The following is a 27,986-nucleotide window of genomic DNA, read 5'->3' as shown; positions in this document are numbered from 1 at the left end:
AGTGCATTGTTAGAGCAATGTTTGCAGATTAACTCTGTCTGTTTGATGTATACAGTACTGTGCAAGGGTTTTAGGCACATAAGCCCATTACGTTAAACCATTTCTCTTCTCAGTAAGGGCTAAAACCTTTGCACAGTACTGTGTATATATAAGCTTTGAAGCCAACAATGTGAGTTACACCTCAGTTATATACAGAATCTCCCCATTATGATGTATAATCTATTGAGCATCAGCGAAGAGACACGAGAGAATAAGCTGAACTCATCCCTGATGTACACTTACATACAGTATATCAGTCCTGCGAGTGATCACAAATCTCAATTTCTGGGCCAAAAATCCTTATGATTTGTACTGTGTCCTCATATACAGTACCTCCTCTTCAAAATGCTCTTGATGCTTCTGCAAGTGGAAATGCCACACCACGTCCCATATCCGCGAGCAGTGAAATGGGATGAAGATCTCTGGCAGCAGACATCAGGAAGCATTAGAGGAATTAATGAAATCTTCCCTGGCTCTGTTTTAGTGATGCAGATGTCTCTAAGTGTGAATGAATTTTTCCACTGCCTTTCTTCATGCATGCTGACTATGAAGGCGTATAATCAGGAGATGCTAATCCCTATAAATAATCAGAAGGTATTAACGAAAAGGTTTTTGTCTGAAACCCAGTCAGAAGTTGAGAGTACTGCTGTACAGTCACTTCAGAACGTATATAGATCAGCAAATCTTCACCTCTGCCAAAATGTTCTCCAAATGGCAACACAGACTGGAATCGGGTCTTTCCCATTACCCATTTGACAACCGGTCTTGCTAAAATCCACCTTGTGAATTTGTCTATTCGTGATGCTCTGCTGGAAGTTAAAATTCTGATCCTGTTTTCTGCTCTGTTGTTTGCTCATGTCTGCTCCTGATCCTGCTCCGCCTCCCTCATCCGTCTACAGAATACACAGTAAGTTTACATTCTGTCTCTTCTGAACTGCAGCGCCATTGTGTGCTGCTAGTGACTTTACCTGAAACAGTGCATACTCAAGCAAAAATGAAGTTGGACAATAGGCCACAATGTTACCATTGTAATGATAAATGTAGTTCTTTAAAAAACTATATGCTTATATGAGCGCATTGTGGATTCCGTCAGTACTTTATCAATTCTGAGTGAAGAACAAGTTAAATGAAATTCAGCAAATTTAGAATTTTATCTGCTGTCAAAATACTGTGATATTGGATTTTTGCCATACTGCCACCACTACTGACAATTTTACAGTGTGATTATCAACTGTAATACCAATTTACTTTGGAATCTGTGTAATGCAGTGAACATCAGTAGGTGTTCATCTGCTCAGTAAATCACTGATATCCGAATAAACACAATAATAATAAATAAAAATAATAACACTCCTACAGAAAGTGGTGGAGGTTCTCCATCACTGTGTTCATCATTAGAACATCTCCAAAGTTCTCCTCATGGAGTCTTATGGAGTATTATTCAGAGTTCTCCTCAGATCAACACCTGGCTTGGTGGTAAATCAGGGTTTAATGATGGTAAATCAGGTGAGCTGCTGCTGCTGCTGCTGCTGCTGATGGAGGTGAACACATCCTCCACGCTGTGCTGGCTGGACTGGGGGGCGTCCAGGAGAAACCTGGAGGAACTGAGCTCTGCTCTTCAGACTAGCTCACCGACAAAATCTCACTACTTCCTTCAGAATGAGAAGCTCTTGTTTCTCCTTTTTACTGGATTTTACTGATTTGTGTTTACCTGCATCACATCTGTTGCTTCTACTGTAAAAACTGTCTCACTGCTGAGAAACATGACTTTAAATAATGGGATTAGGGGTCTAAACCTTTGCACAGGACTGTTTATCAATACAACCCTACAGAGCACCAGTGTCATAGACGTGTATGACATATGGTACACGGGTTGTATTCGCAGGGCATATGCTGTAACAGAGCCGTCCGTAATCACTTTACTTAAAGGGCTGAGTCATGCTCTCTAAATAAAGGGATTGTTTGTTCTTGTCAAGTGGTTCGGCACCCACTGAGATTTCTTGGTTCTGTTAAATGGCCCTGTGTCGTGATAAATGCATCCGTTTTGTCTTGAACTTTTCAAGTTTGGAGAAAACTCTTCAAAGTGAGTCATTCCGTGTTATTTCTGTGTATTGGGGGAGTTGGGGGAGGAGTCGGATAGATGAACAGGAAGGAAAAATGACTCACCAGGGAGAGGGTCCCCACTTTCAGTCATGTTTTTTTTTTGTTGTTGTTGTAGTTGTTCATTTCCTCTCCGTAACTTTCTACCTCTCCTATATCCTATAACCCTCCATCACTCCACCATCTCTCTCACTCTGTCGCCCCCCGTCCCTCTCTTCCCCCCCTCCGTCTTGTTCCTTTTCTCTCCATTTCCCTCCCACCCCCATCTAAGCGCGTCCTGATGCCAGCGGGCACCCACGCTTCCTAAGGTGTCGTTTTCAGCAACAGCAGAACTTTCTTTGTCGTAAAGCGGTTGCCATGGAAATCTGTCTTCTTGTTCCTGTGCTGTTATTAATAGCTTTAATGGTCTCGTAGAGGAGACCACGCAGAAACCTCAGGCTCGGGATAAAGTTACTGAATTCACACTTGTTTTGAGGAATTCTCTGAGGGTGTTCTGATGCTGTGGTCACACATCTCTGTCTGTCGTTTGCTCATTTCTGTTAGGTCTGTTAACCTAATTTAATAATGACTGTCTGTTCTTTGAATCAAAGAACAGACAGCAAGAATCACAAACCAATCATGCAGCTTATTTTGTACTGAAATTGAAAGGACTGAAGTTTTTTATATAAATTATTGTGTCTGACGCCAACTCCACACTAGGGTTGCAGCGGTTTACCGTTATTGGATATACCTTGGTATGAAAACTGATGGTTATCATCATTTATTTATTTATGTATTTTTGTTGTATTATGTATGTAAGGGAGACATTTAATACTTTGCCATTAATTTAAAAAAATCATTCCTTTAAGGGTCAGTGTATTATAATAACAAAAAGATCAACAATGTAATACTGTGATACTGTAAAACCATGATGTTTTCTGAAAACGTTATCATACAGTTAGAATTTTGTATTAGCAATGTCCTGAATAAGGCGTTCTACGCCCGATGCGATCTGATCTTTGTGTTTCTGTAATTAATGCTATAACGGTTTAGGTAAGATGTGCTAATCCACAGCAGTAAACAGTAGTAAAATCACTGTTTTTAAACATCTGTTTTAAACTCTATAGTGTTTCATATCTTACAGTCCAGTCTGACTCTATTTAAGAGGGAATGGAGAGTTAGCATTAGATGCCAACTTTAGCTTTTGTGTTGGCTGCTAACGGGTAACGTTGGAGCACCTATTAGTTCAAATAAAGCTGTTAGCTCGGTAGTGGATCGGAAACTTAAAAGCTGATACCTGATTCGTCAAAAATGCCTTAATTAGCCCCAGATCCCGAATCACTGGAATGGATCAGGACATCCCTATCTCATACCAGTGCAACTCACTTTACAGCAAATGCAACTCAAATAAATGACACAAACATACTGAATTTGATATTATTATTTTTTTTAATACTAACTAAAGAGAACAGTGAGTTTCGTTGTCTCATTCAGGAGCTTTCTGAGTGCTTAGGGGTAGAGCTCAGAGGTTTGTTTGGGCTGCATTTGGAGATGGAAGCACCTCACACCACATGAAGTAGCAGAAATAAAACTAATCATGTGTCAAAAACATTGCAAAAATTGAGTTGCTGGGTCACAAACCATCCATCAGCTTGGTCATGCCATTACCAGGGTGTAAACCAGCCAGGAAGAGCTGATCTTAGATCAGCTTTCGTAAGTTTATATGTAAGAAGGTGTGGTGGTTGGTGTGGCGCACATGGGAGACTGGGGCTTGATTCCCGGTCTGGGTGACTGTGCTGCGCTACACCAATAAGACTACATTGGCCCTCCTCTGGATAAGAGCATCAGCTACATGCCGTAAATGTCAATGACAAACGTGGGATATCAGACAAGAAGGTCTGAAGAGAGTACGGATCCCATCTTAACCAACTCCTCCTCTTCTCTCTCTTTCAGTGTTCGTTTTTGCCAAAGTTCTCCATCCATATAGAAACCAAGTACGAGGACAATAAAGGATGCAATGACAATGTGAGTATATCGGTTGGTCACACATGCATGTATGTGTTTGTTTGTGTAGATGTGTGTGATTTTTTTGATGCTCCTCCCTTATTTCTCACATTGCTTTAAAGTGTTTTGTCAGTCTCAGCTCCCGTACACACACACACACACACTCCTTTTTTTATTATTTTGCTTTTCACTTCAGTCTCTCTCTTTTGCCTTTTTTCTCCTCTGTCAGGGCATATAGAGTTCAGCTGAGTGTCAGATCCTTATTCATCTGTGTGTGTGTGTGTGTGTCTTACGTGCTCCCCTGAATTGATTTCTGCATTAAGTAATCGTTCTGCCAGTATACAGTGAACGGATGCTTCAGACCATTTGTCACAGTAGCACTAAGAGCCTCTCCTGAAAGCACATCTGGAAAAAAGACTAGAACGACTACAGGACAGAAATCAGTGTCCGAATGCCGGGAGATCTGCTTATAGGCAGACAGTGTGTCCCAAACATTTTTAAAGCAGCATTAGGGGAGAATTGTTATTTATTTGCTCCTGAGCTCCCCGTACAGGTAGAGAGTGTAATTTACATTTACTCCACTGTGTGAAATACGAATCATGCATTGAGCGCCCCCCTCATGGTTAGCTGTAAACATGCATTTCTGGACGAGCTGAGAGCTCTAGAAGAAGAGAAGCATGTGGGCTGAGGCGGTAGACTAGTACTACAGGATTTTTCACTAATATGACTCAGGTTACGCAGCGTTACACTGACAGTTCTGGAGAGAGGTTCTCCGGCAGCTCCAACAAAGTCCCACAGTGCAGTAGCAGCGATGGGAAGAGTGGGAATGCCAGAGCCACCGTTCTCCCTGTTACAGTCAGTGGAGCATCAGCATGATCCTGAAGCTACTGTTTTAAGCTACAGTTGCTGCATAATGTAGAGATTTTAATCATATCACACTCAGTTCACTTGTTAACCCATTAAAACTTAATCTTTGTTACAAAGAAGCAAATTCATATTAAAACTTTATATTAAAAAAATTCAAATTTAGCAAATTTTAATTGGAAAGTACAGTGCTGCATACATACATTCGCTCGCCACCGTGTGTTATAAATATCATTAGAGTTGATCTTTATAGAGCCTGAGGACGGTCATTTAAAACAACAAATAAATACACGATTTCACCCTCAGCCAGGAAAACACTGCAGTAAGACTTTTTAATAAATAAAGAAACAGTTTTAATCTCAGCTTTTCTTTCAGTGAGTTTTAAATTGGCAGAATAAATCTGACCCAATTATGAAGAAGACACAGTCTGTCAAGCTAAAAATACTTTGTAATAGAGCTTCATTTTAGCTCAGTAACCGAACAGCGTCTCTCTCACACATTTACACACGTTTAGAGTGAGAACTACAGGAACACATACATAAACAGAGCTTACTGTTTCTCATCTTCACCAAAGAATATCATAATAATGAAGCACACAGCTTTGGCATGTTGCTATGGAAGGAGTCCCATAAGAGTGTGTGTCCATATCATTCAGCCGTGGCAAAGAGCAGCATATAAACAGCTGCCAATTTCAAATAACAAAGAGAAAGCTGCTGCTATTAGCCCTGCTGCACGTTTCTTACCTTTTTCTGTGTTTAGTACACAGTGTCATTGTTTTCCTCTTTCCTTATCACACTACACCAGAATGAGTCCCTGGGCAAGACTCCTAAATAAGAGAGCCGGCCGAATGCCATAAATGTACATGTAAATGTAAGGCAATGCTTTGGCAGATGGCAGTCACTCATTGGCATTGGCTAATCGGAAGAAGACGCTTGGGGGTTTTGAATCATATTAAAGTACAATCAGATCGTGACACAGTTCCAAAGGACCCAAGCCAGTGTTGTCTGTTCTACAATGACCTGGCATTTGACCTAGTGCACAGGTTTACCCCCTCTCTAAGATCTCTAAGAGTCCCTTATTCTCGTTTTATCGTTATCTCCATGTGGCTAAGGCTGTTAAACGCCTCGGTAAAGTGCCTCGACTGCCCCAAGTCTGGCCGACAGCAGGGTAAACATGTGATATCAGTTTAATGAGCAGATTGCCCTTCACAGTAATCATTTTCTCAGAGACACTGAGTGAAAAGAGATCATGAAGTAGTGAAAATAATGAGCTCACGTTATGGAAATAATGAGCACATGTGAAGAGTTTTTTTGGGGCACAAATGTCCTGGCCTGTGAAAAGGAGGGTTGACCTACAAGACCAACAAAATGGTGCTGACTTTGTGAAATCTCTGTTTCGTTTAATAAAGCTGAAAGGGCAGAAGCATTCATTTTTAGTTTCTGATTCCCCAAATCATTAAATACACTAACTAAGAGTGTATCAGTAGTTTGGTGATCCTTCTCCTTCTGCTATATACTGTTTTGTTATGCATTGCAGTGAATACTTCGTTAGCCATGCCCCAATCATGATACCATGCAAATTAACTGTGGGAGTGGGAGTAATGATAAAATCCTGAAAAAATATGCTGTTATTCCTGCAATACAAAGGTGTCCCATGATACGTTACAGCAGATACTGTTAGTCTACTGTAAGTACTCCAAGATCCACTTTCAATGCTTGCCTACGTACTGTAGGTGCTCTCAGTGGTGAACATGGGTTAGCATGGGAGGTCACCCATGTGTGTGTGTGTGTGTGTAATGACTCACTAAACATGTCTGTCATTTGTAATGCCACAGTAGCTCTTCTGTAGGTCCCGCCCTGACGGGGATATCCTGCTATACTCTCATGAAACAGTGAGTGTTGGGGCCTTTAACACCCTCTTAATGGTTGTGGTTTGTCTCTCCTGTCCAAGATCACTGCTGGTAGGTGCTCACCACTGCTGACCAGGACCCCGCCCTCACAACAAGCCTTGAGGTTTTGGAGGAGCTCTGACTCTGACCATAACAAACCAGCCCTTCTCATGTTATGACATAGTCAATAATCTTCTCTGTGAGGTCATAATGTTTTGGTTCCGTGGTTCATGGTGTAAATAAGACATATTATACATATTGTTGTTGTAAAATCATGTGTTTGTTTGTAAGTGAGTGAGAGAGCGAGAGAGATTCTGTCCTGTACTTTCCCTCCTTAGGAATTCTTTTCTCTGTACATTCCTTCTGAAAGATTGGGTGACATTTGTCCTTCAGTGCAACCTGATCACTCACACCCTGCACACTCCTTATCCCGCTACTATCTCTCTGTCGCACACACTCTCACTCCCTCTCCCTCTCCCTCTCTCTCTCTCTCTTGTGAATAGTCTTGCTAGCATATTGATTGGGGGCTCTCCATGTCCACAGATTAGTGCAGTACCAGTGAGTGTAATATTACTCTGCTGCCTGCGTCCACATACTTCTCTCACTTCAGATGCCCCTTTATCTCTCAGCTTGTCCAGAAATGCACGTAAAAAGCATGCCCCTAGGGGTGTACATTTCCAGAGGAGAAAGACTCACCAATTCTCACATAATGGTGCGTTAAATAGCAGAGAGAACATTCAGTGTGATGCTCGTTCGACCTTGTAGGAATCCTCTTAGTCCCAAAATGCTTTGAAGAAGCCCTGGGCAGCCCTGAGCTACAACGAACCCCAGTCACATGATCAGGCCTGGGCTGGATATGCAGGATTAATGGATTAATGTTAACTTGACTTTAAACATGCTTTAGTTAGTAGTCTATTTTAACTTCACGATGTGTCATCCTCACGTTCGCAGGCACTCATTGACTGCTAGTGTTTTTCATCATACACAGACCATCAGAGAATTTTCTGGGGCAGTAGCGAGCTTTACACTCAGTCTGAACCTGTTGAACTGTCTTCTTCACTTCTCTTTCGCCGTCTTCCTCCCTTTCCCTCTGTGTGTGTGTGTGTGTGTGTCGTCATTCTTCCCCTGAAGCACAGTGTGATAACACCAGCTCGCTAGAGTGAGCACACTGCCCCCACTGAGACACACTTACAGCTTCTCTCTGGCACTTTTATAACCAGGCCCATTACATCAGCTTTACACTGCTTGTGCACACATTTACTGTGGAAGACATGCTTCAGGAGACTTCAGCTTCCCTAATAGAGGGTAGCGTCTGCAGATCCAGACCCTCTTGATTGGAGAAATACATGAAAGACTATTGCATTTAGATTTAAATTTCGCATACTAAGAGGTATATTCATAATTTGACAGTGGTGTCTATTATCTGAGTGTGCTGCATTCTGGAACCACAACCAGATTGCAAAATCAAACCTAGAACCTGTAAGTATACTTGCCAGTCCCAAGCATCCTCTGAGCAGCATCAGTATCTGTTATGTAATAGTGAGCGTGTGGAGTGTAAAAACATTTAGCCCACAACTCCCCCTAGTGGAACCACTAAAGAAGTAACCTAAAGGGCTTGGTGAGGATAATGTCGACTAATTGGATGTAGCCCAGGGCCTTTTACTTTAATTACAGTTACAGATCTCTCTGTGATTACTCTCCTCGGGGGGGGCAGTGCTATTCTGTTGTGCAGGTTTGTAATTCTGTATTTATGCAAAACTCAGTTCTATTATTTTTCCGCTTAGTTTTGTGCCACCCTGCCTCAAAGCTCTCCGTCTAATTTTACCCTCCACTTTGAGCCATTGTGTGTATCCATGCTTTAGTAAGTGGCTGTCTCTGAGTGTATGCGTCTCTTCTGTGTGCAGATCTTTGACAGTGAGCTGAAGGACCAGGAGAGAGAAGTGTGTTTTGTAGACATTGCGTATGACGAGATTCCAGAGCGCTACTACAAAGAGTCAGAGGTGAGGAGTGTAAACTTCTTTTTTGACCCATTACTGTCCATATCTACAGTTCTTATGCTCCAGATATTCTCTTGCCTAATATGGCATCATTACAAGCACCTATTGTTAAGAGTGTATCAAACCTTATGGCTAAAAAGTGAGTTTTATATATATATATATATATATATATATATATATACTTCCAATTTTGGTACATAGTGGCAGCACATTGGACCACTGAGCCACTCTGAGCCCCTAAAATCTAGTGTCTCCATCACACAGGACTGAAAGTATATGTAATCAAAAACATTTTCGTGCCCAATGTTAGATGTTCATCCCAGGCATGTTCAAAATATCCAAACTTCGATCACTTCAGACCACACTGCTCAAGTTTTAAGGCATTAAATTAGCATAATAAATGTAATTATAGACATGAATGGGGTCATTACTGCTTAAATGTTCATCACTATAAAATCTAAGGTTGCAAGTGGACTGCTGAAATAGCCCTGCATTTCGTTCTCCCAGGTACATAGTAAGTCAGAACCAGGCTGATACTCATGTTGTGTACTTAGAACATCAAGAGCTAATGATCAAAATGTGTGTGAATAAGCAGGACCTGCGCTATTTTAAATCGGAGAAGACGTCCCGTGGCGTGCTGCAGGAGGGCTGGCGGGACACACAAGACCCCATCATGTGCTCCTACAAACTCGTCACTGTCAAGTTCGAGGTGTGGGGCCTCCAGACACGCGTCGAGCAGTTTGTGCACAAGGTATGAGACGTGGCAGTTCATGTTTTTGAAAACGGTTTGACGTTACTGTAAAAATACACTTTGGGGACAAAAGTATTGGGACACCTCATTCATTATTTCTTTTGAAATCAAGGGTATTAAAAAGAGTTGATCCTGCTTTCGTTGGGGTAACGGTCTCCACTGTTCAGAGAAGACTTTCTTCTAGATTTTAGAGCATTGCTGGGAGGATTTGATTGCATTCAGCCACAAGAGCTTTAGTGAGGTCAGGATGTTGGGTGATCACCACCCCACCTCATCCTCAACTCCCCAGCTCATCCAAAAAGTACTGGATGGAGCTCCACCACCATCATTCCAGAGAACACAGTTCTTCCACTGCTCCACAGCTCAATGCTGGGGGACTTACGCCTATACCCCTCTTGCCCACCCTGGCATTAGAGGTATGGTGCCGATTGGTCCAGGTTTTTCTGCTCCAAGGAGTCTTATTCTATTGGCAGTACTTCTCTACAGGGACTAAACAAGCTGTTTGTGTGTATTTGCACATCTGTGTCCGCAATGTGTGCAACCTAAAGTAGCTAAATGCAATCATTAGAAGGAGTGTCCACAAACTTTTAGACAGTCACATACCCCACTGTTTCCTCTCTGAAACTCTGTTCCTCTTACCCCGACTCTGTTGTCTCTCCTTTTTTTTTTTTTTTTCTTTTCCTCTTCATCCCTGCAGGTGGTGCGGGACGTGCTGTTGCTGGGCCACAGGCAGGCCTTTGCCTGGGTGGATGAATGGATCGGTATGTTTGAAGCAGGCCTGGATGTGCTGGTCGTGCTCTTGGCTCTAATACTTAATTATTTAACATCTCTGCATGTTGGTAGATATATCTAGTGCTATGGACGCTCTCTGTGGTTCACTGCTTGTGCCTGCTTTCCTTTGGGTTCAACTGACCATAGAGTTTCATTCTCTCTAACACTCCACTTTTTTTTTAAATAGATATTTATAGTAATCGCTGTGTTCCTCTCTGTGTGTGTGTACTCTATCTGCTGTGGTCCCTATTCCTTTGGGTCCAATAATCATATTAAAGGTCCATTAAAGCTGCTCTGAGAGAGAGAGGTTTTTTCGAGCAAAATTTCAAGCATGTGAATTGGCTGATGTTGGTATTCTCAGATCATACATTTAAACACTGGCCTACTCCAGGAGCTTTTCATAATGAACAGGAGAAAGAAAAGCATTGTTTCTGCTACAGGAATAATTATAAAAATAATTAAACACTGTTATACACTTAAACACTGTTTAAGTGTAGACCCTAGTGCAGCAGGTAGGCGCAGTGAAACTTGCTAACTCTGAAGGAAAAGGCTACTTTTTTTACATGTTATGATTAATAATTTTAAAAGAAATTCTATCCTTCGATATCTGTGAAATAGCTTGTGATGATTCATCATTCTTCCATTATTTGAAAACTAACATCTGTGTCTGCATGATGGAAGACCCTTTCTGTCTGAAGCCATGATACCTTTCTGTTTGGGTTAGTTTTTTCTTGCAATGTTGCCCTTTGTTTGATCAACCAAACTCCTTCTCTGCTGAGTTTAAGGGGTAGTATCTATCCCCCACCCTCAGGTTTGGCACCCCTTTGCACAGTTCACCTCCTCTCCCTCTTCCTCCTGCCCGTCCTGACCCTGCTTGACTAACCTCTCAGCTAGCTTTCACGCTGAGGCCTCACCCCAGCCCAGCAAGGTTCAAAGGGCTAGATCTAACATCCTCTCACCCTCAACTCTGCGTGTCACATCCACCTCGGTTCCCTTGCACTCGCTCTCCTGGTACAACCCTTAACATTCAAGCTCTCCAACTAACCCCTAACGCCACCACGCACCCCCCTCAGTGTCCGTTACCGAAGGTACCCATGGTTTTCGCCCCCTCCCTTTTTGCAGATATGACTTTGGACGACGTCCGGGAGTACGAGAGGCAAATGCATGAGAAAACCAACATTAAAGTTTGCCATGACCAGCAAGAGCATTCCACCAATTCATCTCCATCTCCGGATGGCTTAGAGACCCTTGATAAAGTCAGCGTATGTGTTGATTTCTTTTTAAGTATCCTCTACCTTAGCGAGGTCTACCCTTCAGCCCTTACTCACACATTCAGTAAGGATTCCTCTTAGTTCACCTCAGTTAAAAAGCGGTACATCAAGATCTCGCTCATTTATAGACTGTCCCATCATTCAGACACCATTAACTACCAGTAACTGAGGCATGTACGAATTGTTCAGCATAATAAAGATACGTGTTTTTTGTTTGTTTGCTCTGTTTGTTTTGAGAAGGCTAACAGTCAGCTTTGACTATTGTGGCTTTTTGCAACCTCCTCCATGATCATTACAGTAATGCTCTTACACTGATAATCCCAGCCACAGTTTTGACGACCCACTGTAAATTTCTTTTTTCTTTTTTTTTAAGACATGACAATGGATGAGGTGAGAGAGTTTGAGCGTACGATCCAGGAGGCCACCAACCAGAAGATCGGAATGTTCCCTCCGTCCATTTCCATCGGTGAGACGACGCTCTCGTCCCTGGCTCCTAACGGTCCGGCCAGCGCCCCGTCCACCCCACTCTACACCGACGCCCCAGAGTTCCTCTCCGTTCCTAAAGACCGCCCTCGCAAGAAATCCGCCCCAGAAACCCTCACTCTGTCTGAGCCCGTCCAATCCGAGTCTGCTCCTGCCTCCGGTCCTGCAGAGAATCACTCCTCCCTCAGCCCTGAATCCACTCAGATGGAGTGATTTGGTTTGGGACCCGCCTCCCCCTGACTTTCTTCCTTCAATCAGGATCATCTAAACACAGTTCATCATGAGCTCCACTCATTCCACTTGTTCCTGTAATAATAGTAGACTCCAGTTCCTAGAGGTCATACCCTAGCAGATCTCAACTCTGACCCTATAAATGGGCTTCCTGCCCATTGTTTTGTTTGTTTTTTTTTTTTTTTTCAAGGTTTCAAAGCATCAATCAATGACGTTATATTACGGCATTCAGTTCTCTTGGCATGAAGACTACTTGTGGAGGCTCAACAGAGTACCTGCTTATACTTTTCCCTTTATTTTACAATGAAACCATCCCAATCAATTAGGTGACTATCCACCTGTGGCCTAAAAATGGTTGCCTTAGCAACTGCAAAGCAGATATCCCCAAGCACAGCTATGGATTAAGGTGAAAAGTCATTTTAAAGAAATTAGCCTCAGTCCTCGCCTGCAGACACATAAATTACACCTTGTTACAATTCAGATAGAACTCACTTCGGAGTATCTCTCTCATGTTTTTGTTCAATCAAGATGGAACACATGCAACTCCAGACCAATCAAAATGCTTCTCAGGTCTTCATAGGTCCCAGCCTTTCAACCACCCATGTCAGGAAATAGAGAAAGCTCTCAGAGCCTCAGATCCACAGTGGCAACTTCTCCACCCAACTTCTCTGATTCTGATATCTCAAGCCAATTGTAGTAAAATACATAAACACAAATATAAAGAGGATAATGTTAAACAGTGGACATGGTCAAACACCAAAATTCATTTTAATGTGCGTGCACATTTTAACCCATATTGCTTTCGAAGAATTATAAAATGGAATTGCTGGTTGTGGTTGTAAACCCTTACAGTATGAGTAAGAAATCTGTCCATATCTGATCCATTTAATAAGGTCAGTATTAGCGCCAATACAGCTGAGATCTACTTCTGGTGCAGCAAGTGCACAAAATGTAAATTCATATTTCTCTATGGGCCTTGGCTGACACAGTTATGATGTTGGGCAAAAGCATGAAAGCACCTTCTGTTGCCTGTCAGATTACAGAGGCAGCACATCTGACAATCCAGTGACCAGTTTCACAGATGTATCCTCGAAACTTCACAAGTAGAAAACCTGTAGATCTAAAAATGTGAATCTACTTCTATTTGAAGAGTTTATATATGATCATGTCATACACATATATACTGTTAAAAGTATAAGATCCTTGAGAAACTTTTTGGAGGTTCTTCAGTATGAAAAAGGTTAATTGAAGGTTCACCTTAAGAGGTTCCTCCACAGTTTTAAATGGAAGAACCTCCAAACTCTTCTCAGGAACGTATACTTTTAACAGTGGTAGATCATCGTAAATCATGGGAAACAGGCTGTATTTCAGGGCATCATCTTGCGTCTTACATACTATTCGTCTTTGCTTGAAATCCACTGTATGCTCTTTGATTTTTTGACTTTTTTCACATCTCAGATATATAGATAAACACACTTAGCCTGGAGGTCAGTGGGTCTAGATGTTCAAGAGGAAATCATACATGTCCACATTGCTGAGAGGAGATTATTGTCTGCATGTGTGAAGAAAATCAAAAGTAGCCTTATGAGCCTAACCGTCGCTGATGTCTCTGGATGCCTGATGACTTTGCTTCCAACTCCAAAATACTAGATGCACTTGCACAAGGAAATATCTTAAAATATATACTTTCCATTTAACTTTTTTTGTTGTTGTTCAACTTAGCAAGTTTGTGCACATTCTTGACAAGAGGGAGAGCTAGAAGGGGGAGAGCGTGAGCCATGGACATGCGTTGTTTTTGGCTGCACTCTTTCAGTGCTTACTGAAGTAGCTGCTCTTTCCCCTGGGAAACAAATATAGATGGGGTTTATTACAAGCTGCATGGACTGTTCACAGGCTAAAGCCATGTGCATATGCATTTAAGAGGCAGGGATTGCTGGCGAATGCGAGTTCGGTTAGGTTGTTTTATAAAGATTAAAGTGCATCAAAGTGAAACTGAGCATGCTCTAACTGAAACAGTGGCTCCAACAGTGCCTCTGCATGCAAGTGTAAATAAATAAATAACAAACCAAGTAAATATGTCTGTATACCAAAATCTCCTAACGTTTAATGGTTTAATTCTTAGTTTAAGTTCCTTAGTTGAATGATTAGTAGAGATATTTAGCGTTATTTGCTTCTTTTTCATTAGTGATAAACGACTGCTGTGTTTTAAATCAGTCTGAAGCACCTTGAATGAGATATTCTAACTTGAGCCCAGAGCCATTTTTGACAAAAAAGAGAGAAAACAGAAAAAAAAAACTTGACCATGCTGCTACTTGAGTCCTTACAACTGCATGAGTGTTCACATCCAAATTCTCTTATCCAGGAAGCAGTTCAGTGTTTTAGTTCTGATGATCAAGATCTGTTTGATCAGTTTAGTTGCTTTGGTTATTTTAATGATGTCAACAAAATGGAACATACAGAGCTTTCTGTTTTTCCAGCAGTACAGTCATATGAAACAATTAGGACACCCCATGAAAACCTTGTTTTTTTTAACATATCTAAACATCTGGACGCTTTGATCTTTATGTGATCAGCACTGAGAGATGGAGGAAATCTAACTAAACTCACAAACCTGAAGAAACATCTTTAATCATCGTTTATAAAATGGAATTTTCCTGTGAGGAAAATGTTCGAATCAGGAGCAGAACATCAGCTGCAGATGATCAGAACATGGTTGGAGAGGATTCTTCTGGAGGAGTCTGGAGTCTTATTTAAACCTCAGATGTTTAGTCTGGTCTGATCTGATTGATGGTTGAAGTGAGGGGTGAAGAAGATCACCATGGCCAGATCCAGAGCTATCTGAGGCCTTCAGAAAGAAGAGTGGAGATGCAGAGGAGTCTGGGAAGGGGTTTACAAAGATCTCAGAACACTCAGAAGTCAGCCGTTCCACTGTCCGCTACATCACTTACAAGTGGAGAACATTTTAAACAACTGACCAGCATGGCCAGATCAGGCCGTCTTAGTTCAGCACAAAAACAGAACCATGAGATGAGTAAAGAAGTCTCCAACAACCCAGTGTGTCACCATGGGACCTACGGGAGGTAGCTCACCACAGTTGATCTCAAAGTACAGTATCTACCATCAGGAAGAACCGAAAAAAAGTCATCAGGGCAAGACTCACGTTTGCAAGAGACAAAAATACCTAGTCGAAGACCAGGTCTTCTGGAACAGTCAAATGTCTGTATTTTTAAATATATTTAACATTAAGATGTAAACAGGTTTTCATGGGGGCTAATATTTCTCACCTGGCTGTAGCTTTACTAATCTCACACTGAAGGACAGGTACCATTTAAGTACCGCTTGCTTATTAAATTTAGCTGAATTGGTCATTACAGGAAAGGGTCCACACTAACCAACCGAGAGCACGGCCAACTGGACATGTGACAGAGTAGTGATTGCTTAGCTTGTTGCAGGAGGTCTGACACACACGGGCCTGCCAGTAACAACAGTGTCTAATTGGGGCTTCAGGAGCTGAAGTACATTATCTGAAAGCCCAGTGTATTAAAATAAAGCCTGCAATCTCAGCAGATCTAATCTAGGTCACATGGCACTGCACATGTACCTTTGCACCACAATCCCAGGGATACGTTTCTATTGAAGACCGTTGTGCTTCTTTCTTAAATGGGTTTTGTAAATACGGTATTTTTTCTTTGTTCGTTTTGGGGGGTTGGGTCGTTATCGGGGGGGGTTTCGAATTGCTATGTGAATGTGAAGTGGAAGAGTTTGGAGTAGATCTCCTGTGAAGAGTTGTGACGAGTTTTTTGTTCATTAATTGAAGGATTGTTATATAGCCTTTCTTGCTTACAATGATTATTTTCTGTTGAACTGCAGATGCTGTTACGTGTTGACGCACAGAACACTTAATGAAAGTGAACCAGATTCACTCTTATATTGACTAGCTATGCTCTTCTTTTTTTTCTATTTGAAATATTGTTCAAATATATCTTCTTTAAAAACAAGCAGAAGAACCATTAAAGATAAGTGTCGTCTTTTCGTAGTTTATTTTGTAGATTCTAGTAAACCGTGATTGCAGATGATTTCTCTGTTTTTTTGTTGCATATCAGCTTCGCTCTGCTCTTTCCTCTGTGGCCTGATTTTGTCTAGTTTGTGCTGCACCTCCAAGGCCAGTGCTGCTCACAACATGACTAAACTAATCTAATCAGCTCTGATCCAGATCTGAAACTGGGGGAAGAAAACATCTAGAGGGGGTTTACTGCAATCCGTTGAAAGTTTTAGCACCTGTTGGAAGTTTCCAGTGAAGCACCTCAGAAGCTTTACGGCTGATTCAGGTGCTCCTCAGAAGCTCACACCTTAACGTCTACAGTAATGTTAGATGGTAGATACAGTTTACCTGCTGTATGATTTGGAAAACAGCACTGCTGTCGCATCACAAGCAGCATTTGCCCTTTATGTCTAATACGTGAACATTGTGCTGGTCCAACATCGCTGGTCCAAAAATACCTTCTCCTGTAACTTGAACACATGAAGCACAGCCTGTGCATGCTGTTAAAAGTACAAGTTCCTTGAGGAACATTTAGAGGTTCTTCAATTTGAAACGGTGGAAACTTCTTAAGGTGCTTTGAGAAACTTTCAAGAAAGACAAAGGTTCCCTGAAGATTAAGAAAAGGTTGCTCTTCCAAAACCTAGTAGAAAGCCTTCTTCCCTGGACAGTAGAGACAGTTACTCCAACGCGCAACAAGCAGGAGAAACTCTTTTCAATTCCCTTGTCCCAGGTGTCCCAATATTTTTGTCCATATGGTGTATTATAAGCTTTATCGCTCTGCCCTGAAATGACCCGTATGTGCATGTCCTTAATAAAACACATCAGTCACAACTCCAGCGTACAGTAATCAGATCTGACCGTTCACATTTAGGTTCCATGGCCACAACATATAAAAGTGGCTCAGATCTGATCTGAAAAATTCACACAGCTCTGAAAACATCAGATCTGTCACAGTAAAGCCAAAAATCGGATTGGTGCCTGGTAATGTGAACGTAACCTTGAATCTCAGGTCACAGCTTCTTCCCTGAGTTTCAGACTGGTCATTTCAACAGAGTAGGACTTGGACCTTCTGCTCATTAGCTCATAATGTTGTTGTTTTAATGAATAAAGCAGTTGAAAAGCTGCTAGTTGCACTTCTCTGATTCAGTGACGGTAAAGGTTAGCTTTCTAACGGTCCACTAGATTTTCAAGTTGAGTTAGATAGATAGATTTCTTCAGTCGTGTTTTCAACGCACAGGCCTGAGGACAACGACCAAACTTTTCTTTTCTCTTGACGCCGTGGCTGGTGATGATGTCATGTCGGTATAGTTTCTTGGTCCACTACGAAGTGCCATCCTTTTTGGAATAACAAATGGCCTCTCTGGGTTCCTGTACTCTGGTGTATTTTTACTGACCTTGGCTCTTCTTTCGTTCTGATTTGTTGTAATTATCGTTTCACTCTTTTCTTAAAATCTTGTAGCGAATAAAATTTACTTGCTATTAAATCTTCTCGTTTCGCCTTCGTTTGTTATTGTGTGTCGGGAATGAGGGGTGGGGGCTCAACAGTCCTAATGTTAAAAGACGAGCAGAACATGGAACATTGTGACAAGCCAAGGACATCCCAGTTTGATCAGCCATAACATTAACACCACCTTTCTAATATTATAAGGTGAATAGGTCCCCCTTGTGCCGCCACAACAGATCTGACCGTTCGAGGCCTCTGTAGGTGTCCTGTGGTATCTGGCACCACCAAGACATTAGCTGCAGGTCCTCATTTAAGTCCTGCAAGTTGTGAGGTGGGGCCTCCATGAGCATCGAAGAGTCTTGGGTTCCATGGCCCTGACGCCGGTTCCTTTACCCCACAAGGCCTGCCTGGTGTTTTGGAGATTCTCTGACCCAGTTGTCTAGACATCACAATTTGGGCATGAAAGGGTCTCAGATTTCTAGGCTTACCCATTTTTCCTCCCTCCATGTTCCTGGTATGCAGTGGTTGGTACCTACTAGAAGTGCTCCAAGGAAGGAGAACTGGTGAACCGGCGTCAGGGTCACAGAACCAAGGAAGGCTAACTCTCAACTTACAGGAGTTAAAGGTAAAGGTCTGCTGCTGATGTCTTGGTTTCAGAGACCACCGGACACCCTCCGAGGTTTTGTACAGTCCATGCCTCAGTCCATGGGTCAGGGCTGTCCTACACAATACTGGGCAGGTGGTTTTAATGTTATGGCTGATCTCTGTGTGTGTATATATATATATATGTTATATGTCATATGGTCATATATATATATGGTCAAGGTTCTGTAGGTCAGCTTTCTTTTTTCTCTACAGAACCAGGATGTTCAGCACGCGCGCACGCAGACTCCGCTCCGCTGGGGGGCGCTGTAGTTTCTTCTTCTCACGCTGGGGCTCGTGCAGCAGCTCAGAAAGAAAACATGGCGGCCCTGTATGAGTCGTACACGCTGTGTGCGCTCGCGGAACCGGGTCCTGCGGGAGCGCGCGCGGTCGAACCGGACCGGGACCAAGATCGCGTGATCATCACCGAGTCCGGCAGAGCAGTGACCGTGTACAAGGTAAGTGAAATCGGGGGGTATAGAGTGGGGAGGAAAGACCCCACGGCACGCGCTGCTGGCGTGTAAACACAAGCCGGGGGGGGGGACTGGACTGGACTGGACTGGACTGGACTGGACTGGACATCCCCCAGCCGCGAGACAGAGGAGGAGGGGGTCAGTATAATGATGTTAAAACTGGGTTTAAGACCTCTGTGTGTCTGTGTGTGTGTGTGTGTGTGTGTGTGTGTGTGTGTGTGTGTGTGTGTGTGTCAGTCAGATCTGAGGCTGGGGTCTATGTGATTGACTTTGGAAAACAACGGCCTGGTTGGTCAACCAGGTCAGGCTGGTTAAGCTGGTTGACCAGCGTAGGGCATGTTTTCGTTAGCTGGTCTACCAGTGGACACAACCTGACCAAGCCAGTCAACAAGCTGGTCGACCAGTATTCTAGGCAAAGTGTGACTCCTCACACCATTACACCGCCTCCACCAGCCTGGACTGTTGACACAAGGCATGCTGGGACCATGATCCTCAGCAGATCCGGTCACATGGCTCCAGTCTGGTCCGGTGCAGGTGGACACTGCAGCCTCAGCTTTCTGTTCTTGGCAGAAAGAAGTGGAACCCAGCAGGCCGTCTGCTGTCGTAGCTCATCCTGAACTGCGGTTCTGAGCATCTCAGCAGATCAGCAGTTCTAGAAATACTCCCCCCGGCCCCTCTGACCCCTCTGACCCCAGCAGTCACGTCTGATGGTTGATGCCTAGGTTTATTTGCTGCTGCACTGCTGCCACACGATTGGCTGATTAGATAACTGCCTGAGTTAGGAGGTGTACAGGTAATGTTCTGGAAAGGGTGGATCCATCAGAGCGGTGCTCTCTCTCTGTCGTTTCCAGGTCTCAGATCAGAAGCCGTTGGGGAGCTGGACGGTGAAGCAGGGTCAGCGTATAACCTGCCCTGCTGTCTACAACTCCCAGACTAAGGAGTACGTTGTAGTTACAGATGAAAAGGTAAGTGGGGAAGTTTTGGAGTTCAGGCTTTCTTGAATGAGTGGAGTACATGGATTGATGATAATCATGGACTTGCTTCTCGTCCAGGTTGTCCGAGCTTGGAAAGATGAAGACGTCAATATTGAAAGAGCCTTCAAAGCTACAGTAAGTCTTTGGCGCTTCCAGATACACTACGCTTGATTCTTGGCGTTATGAAGACGAGCTTGTTATCGACAAACAGTGTAAACCAGTGGTCTACAGCCCTGCTCCACCCCACCTGAGCAAACCCCTTGCTCCCTTCAGAAGGCCTTTATTGGTGGAATGGGTGCGAGTGTGCTCAATTTGGCTTGGATTGAGATCTGAAGAAAGGGACACTGGAGTTTAAGTGGCACATCACCAAAAAAAACATTGATTATTAATTAATTGATTGATTGATTATTTGCATCATTCATGAAAAACCTCCTCATCACTGGATTAACTGCTCGATACATCTCTGTAGGTGTCAGCTGAAGTGTACAGGGTGCACTCCGTCCCAGACCGAGAGCCAGTGGTGCTGTTCCGGTGCGGGGCGGTCCGGCTCCTGGACTCGCTCCTCTCCGCTCCACAGCAGCCTGTAGGGGAGGTGCTGTCAGAAGAGGAGGTGATCAGGTGAGCACTGGAGTGGAAATCTGTGACGTTTCTCTTAAGTTTTATTAATATTATTGCCTAATTATTTGTACCATTGCTGAGTGTGATTTCCCTCCCCTCGTTGGCCAGGTGGAGCACAGCGGTGAAGACAGAGCAGCAACTGGTGCTCCTCTTCAGCACAGAGCAGGTACAGCAGCCATCTAACAAAGCTGAGAGAATTATTGGTGGTATGTGTATTGATTCAGTGGGTTAGCTTTGACTGGGTCTGTCTGTTTCAGAGAGGAGAGCACTGCCTGTATGTCCAGAGATTCAATCCCAACACTGTAGTGAAGCACAGGCTGGAGACAGATTCCGCTCCTCTGAGCTTTGCTGCCACATACAGAGATGGAAATGTACACCTGCTTTACCTGTGTAAGCCTCCGTTCCTTCATCTCGCCTTCTAAAACATTGCCCAGTCTTATGTCTGATGTGTGGGGGGGTGCTGTTCTCCCACACTCTCAGTAACTCTCTCTCGCTCTCTCTCCCTCCCTCCCCAGTCCCTAACGGCTGTGTGTATGAGAGTGTGCTCCAGACGAGGCCCTCTGGTTCGGCCGTGTCCGAAGGGGTTCAGGCCCTGCCCCGCTCTCTGCTCCTGCAGCTGCCCGTGGGTGAAGGAGAACTGACCTCCGCCTCCGCTCTGCCCCTAGACGAGGCTCATGTCGCTGTGGTGGGGGTCCCGCACCCCTCAGCAGGGGCCGGGAAAGGTAATGTGTAGAAGTGTGAGAATGCAGTGGAGTCTTCTGATTGATTCTAATTATATTTTTAACACTTTTGCTTATTTTTGGATAACACACACACACACACACATATACACACACACACACACAGTTATGTGGGGTCTGTTTGCTGATGTGACAGTGTGTTATTTATATTTTTATATATATATATAACACACTCTATCACAGAACAAACGCAGGTAAACAAATCCAGTAAGTGCAGTGAGAAAGCAGCGCGAGTGATTCCTGTTTGTTTTCCTGTAGATTACCTCTGTCTGTGGAACACACATTTTCAGACTCTGCAGGCAGGCAGAGAACTGGCCGGCAGGATATACGGACAGGTCAGTCTACGAAACACGCACTGTGTGTTGGGAGCTGGAATAGAGTGAAAACCTGGAGTCTTGAGGAGGAGTTTGAGAACTAGTTTGATTAGATTTGAGCCATAAATCAATCTTGATTTAAAAAATAAATAAATATATATATATATATATTATAAAAGTATAAAATAAATGCAAATTAATTGTCTTAACAAGTTTGGCCCCAACTTCCTCCCGTAACTCAGAGCCTGGTGACGTGTTGGTGCTTTTCTTTAGTGATGTAAACGCTGCATAAATCTCATAGCTAACTCTTCTTCCTCCAGCTCTGAGGGAGTTTTTCCTTGCCACTGTGGTCTTTGGCTGCTCACTAAGGTTCTTAGATTTTTTTTTACAAATAAGGACACATGTTGTCCTGACACATAGTTTCCCCTCCCTGAGCTTAATCCTCCTAATGACTGATCATCCATTTTCCTCTTTATAATTAATAGAGAAAACGCTTCAACAACTTTTTATTTGTATATTTTTTGTGTCTGAGCTTCGTCGTGTTCGAGGCCAAGTTCTCAAAACTGCACTGAGTTAATAAAATTACAGATTGCTCTAGAAAGTTTATTAGACATATTTATTTGTTCCCGCCCAAAAAAGTCAAGGACACGCTAGCTAGCATTTTAACTTTGAATTTTGAGAATATTGATGATAGTTGAGGTGAGAATATTGATGATAGTTGTTGATTCACACCATTAAACCTTTGAATAGATGTTGTAACTCTTTTTATGTTGAGATTATGAATGTGTGTGTTTTCTGTCCGGTTTGTACAGCTGTGGTGTTACTCTGGGAAGCTCTTCGTGCCTCATGGGAAAACCCTCTCCGTGATTCCGTTCGAGTGTCAGAAATCCTCTCTGGCCAGCGCTGTAGGGAAGCTGAGACAGACGTCAGGCGCGAACGGTATGGGATTTACCTCTGCAGTTCTGTTGACTTCACTGCGTGCTGTAGTAAATAGTCCTCTTCACTGTAATATGTCTACCTGTCTTTAAAGTCTCTTCTTGTAACACAGACTGTTTGTTTGTGGTGTTTTCACGCAGAGAGCCGAGGCCCTACTCTTGTGGCATCCTGGAACACACTCCTCCACGGTGAAGCAACACACACGCAGGAGAAGAGCCGAGGGATGGCCACACGGAAGAGTGTAAGACCCAGCTAGTTCCTGTATACACTATACGTCCAAATATTTGTGGACACCCCTTCAGAACCTTAAAGCTGCACCCATTGCTGACACAGATGTGCACACACACACACAAAGCTTGTCTAGCCCCTGTAGTAGAGAAGTACTGCCATTAGATTAGGACTCTCTGGAGCAGATAAACATGAAGCTATGTCACCTAATGCCAGGCGTGGGCTAGAGCGCTATAATTCCCCCAAGCATTGAGCTGTGGAGCAGTGGTTGATGGTAGGTGATCCATCCAATACTGTTGAGATAAGTTCGGGTGGTGAGCATCATCCAACATCCTGACCTCACTTATGCTCTTGTTGCTGACTGCAATCAAACCTTCACAGCAATGCTCCTTCAGAATGTAGTAGAAAGCCTCCTTCCCTGGACAGTAGAGACAACAAAAGCAGGATGAATTAAACAAATGAACAGCAGTTGTGTGTAATAATGTGCGGCAGTGCGGCATGTGTATTTATTTTATCTTGGAAAATCAGACATTGCATTAGACTAGGGGTGCCAAGACTTTTGCATAGGACTCTATATAATTCTTTATTATTATTTTGTAAATAGTCTTGAGTAGTTGAGACTGTGTGTTTGCTCAGACTGACTGATGGTTCTTTACTTCCTGTGCAGAAGGCGAGTGCAAAGAATCAGACGTCACGTCCAACAGCAGAGCAGCTCGCTGAGACCATCAAGGTAATCGCCTGCGCTCAGGTTCAGGTTTTGAGATTATTATTGGAGTTTAATATCGAATTTATATAAATGTTATTTCAAATATAAACTATCCTGCTTTATCATCGCTCAACCTACCAGTCCTTACCAGTGCTATATGGTTACTACTGTGCGTGTCCTGTAGGCGGGCTCTGTGGAGGAGGTGCAGAAGGAGGTGGATGCGTTCCTGTGTGGATCAGAGCAGGCGGAGCTGCAGGTGGCTGCAGGGAGACTGGCGTCCGAACTGGTGTCACGATGCCAGGCAGATCCAGCCTTTTACCCACAGGCTGCCCTCGCTCAGCTCGTCGAGACGCACTACTTGTGCCACAGGTGAGGGAGGGAGGAAGACCTAGAGGCCTTTTTAGTGTGTGTGTGTGTGTGTGTGTGTGTGTGTGTGTGTGTGTGTGTGTGTGTGTGTGTGTGTGTGTGTGTGTACACTATATGGACAGAAGTATTGGGACACCTGCTTATTAATTTGTATTTTTATTTCCCTGACTCCACTGTCCAGGGTAGAAGGCTTTCTACTAGATTTTGAAGTGTTTCTGTGAGGATTTGATTGCATTCACTGACAAGTACTAATGATGTCAGGATGTTGAATAATCACCAACCCAGCTGATCTTAAAGTATTGGATGAAGCACCATCCATCATTTTAGAGAACACTGCTCCCACAGTTCAGTGCTTCATTAGGCAGCACGGTGTCAATAGGGTGATGTTGATCTGCTCCAGTAAGTCCTATTCTATTGGCAGTTCTTTTATACAGGGACTAGACAAGCTGTGTTTACATCTGTGTCACCAATGGCTGAATGCCAACATTAAAAGAGGTGTCCACAAACATTTGGCATGTAGTGTATGAAAGTGTCTCTGATCAGATTTGAGAAGTTGCATCACACGCATGTTTCTGGTTTGCGCTGACCGACGTGTTCTTGTGCAGTGTGTGTCCTGACCTGCTGATGCTGGCTCTGGAGAAGAATGACTATGGGCTTTGCCAGCTGTGTCTGCAGCTGTTCCACGACATTCCAGAAGCCATCACCTGCGCCTGTCTCAAAACCATCCTCAGGTGAGCGACACTCGCACTGTTCATCTGCACAAGCCGCGGATTCTCAAATAAGGGATCGAGAAAACAGTCGGTCCGTTAGAGTTCTATCCTTTAGACTCCTGAGTCAGGTGATCGGTACCTAGAGAGCACCTGAAAATTTCAGGAAGACATGGCACTGGACATCATCACATGCATATAGTACCACATGTAGAGTAAGAAGCCTCGCTGATATCTCAGTAAAGTGTCCCTCTTGTTCCTGTCTGCAGTGTGCAGGATGCAGAGCTGGAGCGTGTGGACTTGGAGGCGGACAGTCTGCAGTTCATGAAGACCCTCACCCAGACAACGGACCACTCAGACGGGGATAGTGGTCAGCGTAACGGTTTCAGCCCTCAGGTTTTGGAGGAGGAAAGCTGTGATGTTCCATCAGACCCCACAGCTCAAGGCAAAAAGCCAGCCAAAGACCCACTAGCTCTGGAAATGAGCTGCCCAGTGGGACTTCACAAAGGAGTTCTGATGTATCCTTACAACTGCTGCTGCTCCTTCTTTAAGGAATGCACTGGAATGTCCAGTGTATCAACCAATGGTGTAAGCCAGCCAGAGCCCCAGTGACAGTGGATATGAGCTAGAACTTCAGTGACGCTGTAACTTATCCTTAATGCTCTACAGGTTTTTTTTTTTTTTAATATCTGCGTAACTGATACTTACATTTCCTTGCTTGCCATCAGCGGCCAGAGACAGAGGGAGCACAATTGGCCTTGCTCTCTCAGGGGTGGGTTGTTCACTTCCTCCCCACATCACTCCTAATGTGATGTTAGTCCGCACAGGCGTCTGTTAGCTGGTGTATCGGAGCTGGGGAGCCATGCTTTCCTCAGAGCGCTTTGGCTACTAGCAATGCTGCATCAGCTGCAGTTGGAAAAAAAGGTGATGGGGGAGTTCACATGAACAGGGAATGGGTAATTAGCCTTCCAAATTGGGTAGAAAACAGTTTCCAGAAATTCCAGCACTTGATATTCTATACAAATGTAAAAGTTCCTTAATTCTTTTCATAGAAATGAGGTTTTGCAGGTGCCGTACAGTGACAATCTTCTGCTTCCCCACCTAAAGGACCTCACCGTCCCGCAGGTTATAGTAAGTACTGCATTACGGAAACATGCCTTCAGTGTTCAGCAGCACTGCCGAGATGATCAGCTGAGTTTAAACACAGCCTGTTAACCAACTTGGACCCCTACTCCCTTATTAGTGTTCCACTATAAAGGGAGGAACTGTGTAGTTCACTAGTTCATTGTATTACCTCTGACTGTTCTGTTGCTGAGCAACCTAAACCCACTGTTAATGAACTGCAGGGGGGAAAACGCCTGAAATTCGTGGCATCTAGTAGCTTGTAAGGGTCACTCACATGTTTGAACACAACACAAACGCAATTTCGCTCCACTGCCTGTTGCTTAGTAACAAAGTGACTCGCAATGCATTCTGGTCCGCATTCATATAGCTCATATAGGCCGATTCTCAATCTGCGTTCTTGTCGGTTCTTGTGAGACATCATCAATTGCAGACCAAGTACCGCTCCGCTCTGAAGTTCACATCTAGTCCAGCGCAGTCCGAACGCTCCGGCGTGACTTTTGTGGACGTGGCATAGCCAAATTTCCCAGAATGCATTGTGCACCATGCTGCTGTTCTAATTGCAAACGTTACCGTACTGCGTCCCTCTGTCCTCGGGAGTTTGTACTCGTGCCAAGTCATTTCTACCAAGTACACCAGTCCCAACTTGGCGTACTTTGCATTGAGAATCCCCCTGCCCTGCTCACTACAAATTTCCAGTGCATTGTGGGAGATTGTAGTTCCCTATCAAACATGCTCTAATTTTATTTTACAATTCAGACACTAATTTAAAAAGACTCAGTGCACTTAGTAGTGCCCTTAAATGGAAGTAGTGATCCATTTCAGTCCCAGCCTCGGTAAGCTTGTTGGCATAATGTGATCTCAGTAGAGATTAGCAAACAGTACAAGTCTCTAATAAGCCTCTAACCAGGAAACTCAGTGTTACAGAGGAGCTTGAATGTATTTATGTATGCATGTCCACATAAAACCAAATCAGGTCATGTCAGGAGTTTGAGTTTGAAGGGTTTAATTAATTGCAGGATATAAAATATATCAATAAAGTTGTCCTTTTTTATGCTACACCCTTACTAACTGTCCTCTCTATGTCCAGCTCCTGCTGCAGTACCTGCGATTCCTGTATCTGAAGTATTCTCAAGACGCCCACTCTCAAATCCGCGCCCTCCGAAAGCCAGCCGTCACTCAGGTCTGATTGCCTTTGGATTGCCTCAGAGCTTCTTTAAAGTCCACCCAGATACAGCTTCACAGCTCAGGTGTTATTCAGTGATGTCGTCTAATCCATCTTCCTGTTGCTGTAGGTTATGGATTGGGTTTGCTTGTTGCTGGATGCTCACTTCACAGTCCTTGTTTTGGCTCCTGAGGCGAAGGGTTTGCTGAGCGGTCTCCACAAGTTTGTGAGGTCTCAGGTAGGTCCACTGTTTCCATATGTAATCAAATCTTAGTCGGCCAACGACACGGCAGTTTGACACGTCTTTCATTCTGGTTTTAGGTGAAGTTGTACTCTGAGCTGGGGAAGATCGAGGGGAGTCTGGAGGCGCTCAGAAAGTCGAAGCAGTCTACAGACATTGGTCAATATTCCATAGAGGTGATTGAGCTCTTTTAGGCGACCCTGTACAGAATCTTTTTAATAAAACTCTTCTGATGACCTTCAGTCCGTGCCGAGGGCGGGTTTGTTGTGGTTTATTTTCCTACAGCTGTCAAATAAAATTGTCATTTTCCTGCTGGACTGAGCTGCAGTTCGATTTCCCCGCTGTCCTCAGACGAGTGAGACGCTCCAGACCTTTCTAGAGCACTGGAAAGTGTATACTGCAACAGGCTGAGCTGAGCTAAATTAAGTTTTTCCAGTTTAATGTGCTGAATAACTGACCTGGCTGGTTGTAGCTAGTCTAGACAGGTTCAAAACAGTGGGGTTTTTTAAGGAGCATTTCTATTGGTCCATTTATCAGAAAGTTCTGATACAATATAAAAACTGCAAGTATGTGAAAACATTATGAGGAAATGAGGTTTTTGCGTGACCACAACGAGTGTTTCAGAGAAGGGACAGTGGTTGGTGTAGCATTATTTTTACACCCAAAATCAAGCCCAGATCCCTGTTTATGAGGAAAACTATGGTCAAATTTCTCTTACGAACAATAAAGGGTTAGCTATATCTAGTTCTTGCGAAATATACAAACTTCTGACTTCTCTAGACTTCTCCCTTTAGCTAAAGTAATACAAAATTAATAATAATAAATACTATGAAAGTACAACTATCTAATTTTTTTGTTCTTTTGTACGTGGTGTACCAGATGAAGCCACC

At 43.6% G+C, this 27,986-nt stretch overlaps 2 protein-coding genes across 3 annotated transcripts in view; both read left to right on the top strand.

Annotated features, from left to right (window-relative positions):
- Nucleotides 1-12,128, top strand: part of LOC140559791 (cytoplasmic phosphatidylinositol transfer protein 1-like) — a 59,183-nt gene extending 47,055 nt beyond the window's left edge. The window contains exons 5-11 of the mRNA XM_072683423.1: nt 939-946; nt 4,072-4,143; nt 8,779-8,874; nt 9,467-9,622; nt 10,320-10,383; nt 11,516-11,655; nt 12,038-12,128. Of these exons, the coding sequence (XP_072539524.1) occupies nt 939-946; nt 4,072-4,143; nt 8,779-8,874; nt 9,467-9,622; nt 10,320-10,383; nt 11,516-11,655; nt 12,038-12,043 (542 nt within the window). The 3' untranslated portion in view covers nt 12,044-12,128. The remainder of the gene's footprint in view (nt 1-938; nt 947-4,071; nt 4,144-8,778; nt 8,875-9,466; nt 9,623-10,319; nt 10,384-11,515; nt 11,656-12,037) is intronic.
- Nucleotides 12,129-18,826: 6,698 nt separating this feature from the next.
- On the top strand, nt 18,827-27,338 carry nol11 (nucleolar protein 11). Of its 2 annotated transcripts, none has more exons than XM_072683422.1 (18): nt 18,827-18,964; nt 19,831-19,944; nt 20,032-20,088; nt 20,423-20,571; nt 20,680-20,737; nt 20,829-20,961; nt 21,087-21,293; nt 21,570-21,646; nt 22,438-22,564; nt 22,702-22,802; nt 23,460-23,519; nt 23,680-23,864; nt 24,467-24,592; nt 24,838-25,086; nt 25,621-25,699; nt 26,781-26,873; nt 26,986-27,093; nt 27,177-27,338. In XM_072683422.1, the coding sequence occupies exons 1-18, from the start codon at nt 18,827-18,829 to the stop codon at nt 27,288-27,290; spliced, it is 2,175 nt and encodes a 724-aa protein (XP_072539523.1). In that variant the 3' UTR covers nt 27,291-27,338. The 2 variants fall into 2 exon arrangements, with proteins under 2 accessions (XP_072539523.1, XP_072539522.1); XM_072683421.1 differs by having other exon boundaries at nt 23,457-23,519.
- Nucleotides 27,339-27,986: the final 648 nt, after the last annotated feature.

The sequence above is a fragment of the Salminus brasiliensis genome, chromosome 7, assembly GCF_030463535.1.
Source record: "Salminus brasiliensis chromosome 7, fSalBra1.hap2, whole genome shotgun sequence".
Taxonomy (NCBI): Eukaryota; Metazoa; Chordata; class Actinopteri; order Characiformes; family Bryconidae; genus Salminus; species Salminus brasiliensis.
The sequence above is the reverse complement of the archived record's forward strand: the minus strand, read 5'-3'. Positions and strand labels throughout refer to the sequence as shown.

Coding starts and splice junctions, on each gene's coding strand:
- nol11 (XM_072683421.1), top strand. CDS start 18,827: ATGGCGGCCCTGTATGAGTCGTACACGCTGTGTGCGCTCGCGGAACCG. Junction 25,087..25,620: donor CTTCACAAAGGAGTTCTGAT/GTATCCTTACAA, acceptor TTCTTTTCATAG/AAATGAGGTTTTGCAGGTGC. Junction 26,874..26,985: donor GAAAGCCAGCCGTCACTCAG/GTCTGATTGCCT, acceptor CTGTTGCTGTAG/GTTATGGATTGGGTTTGCTT.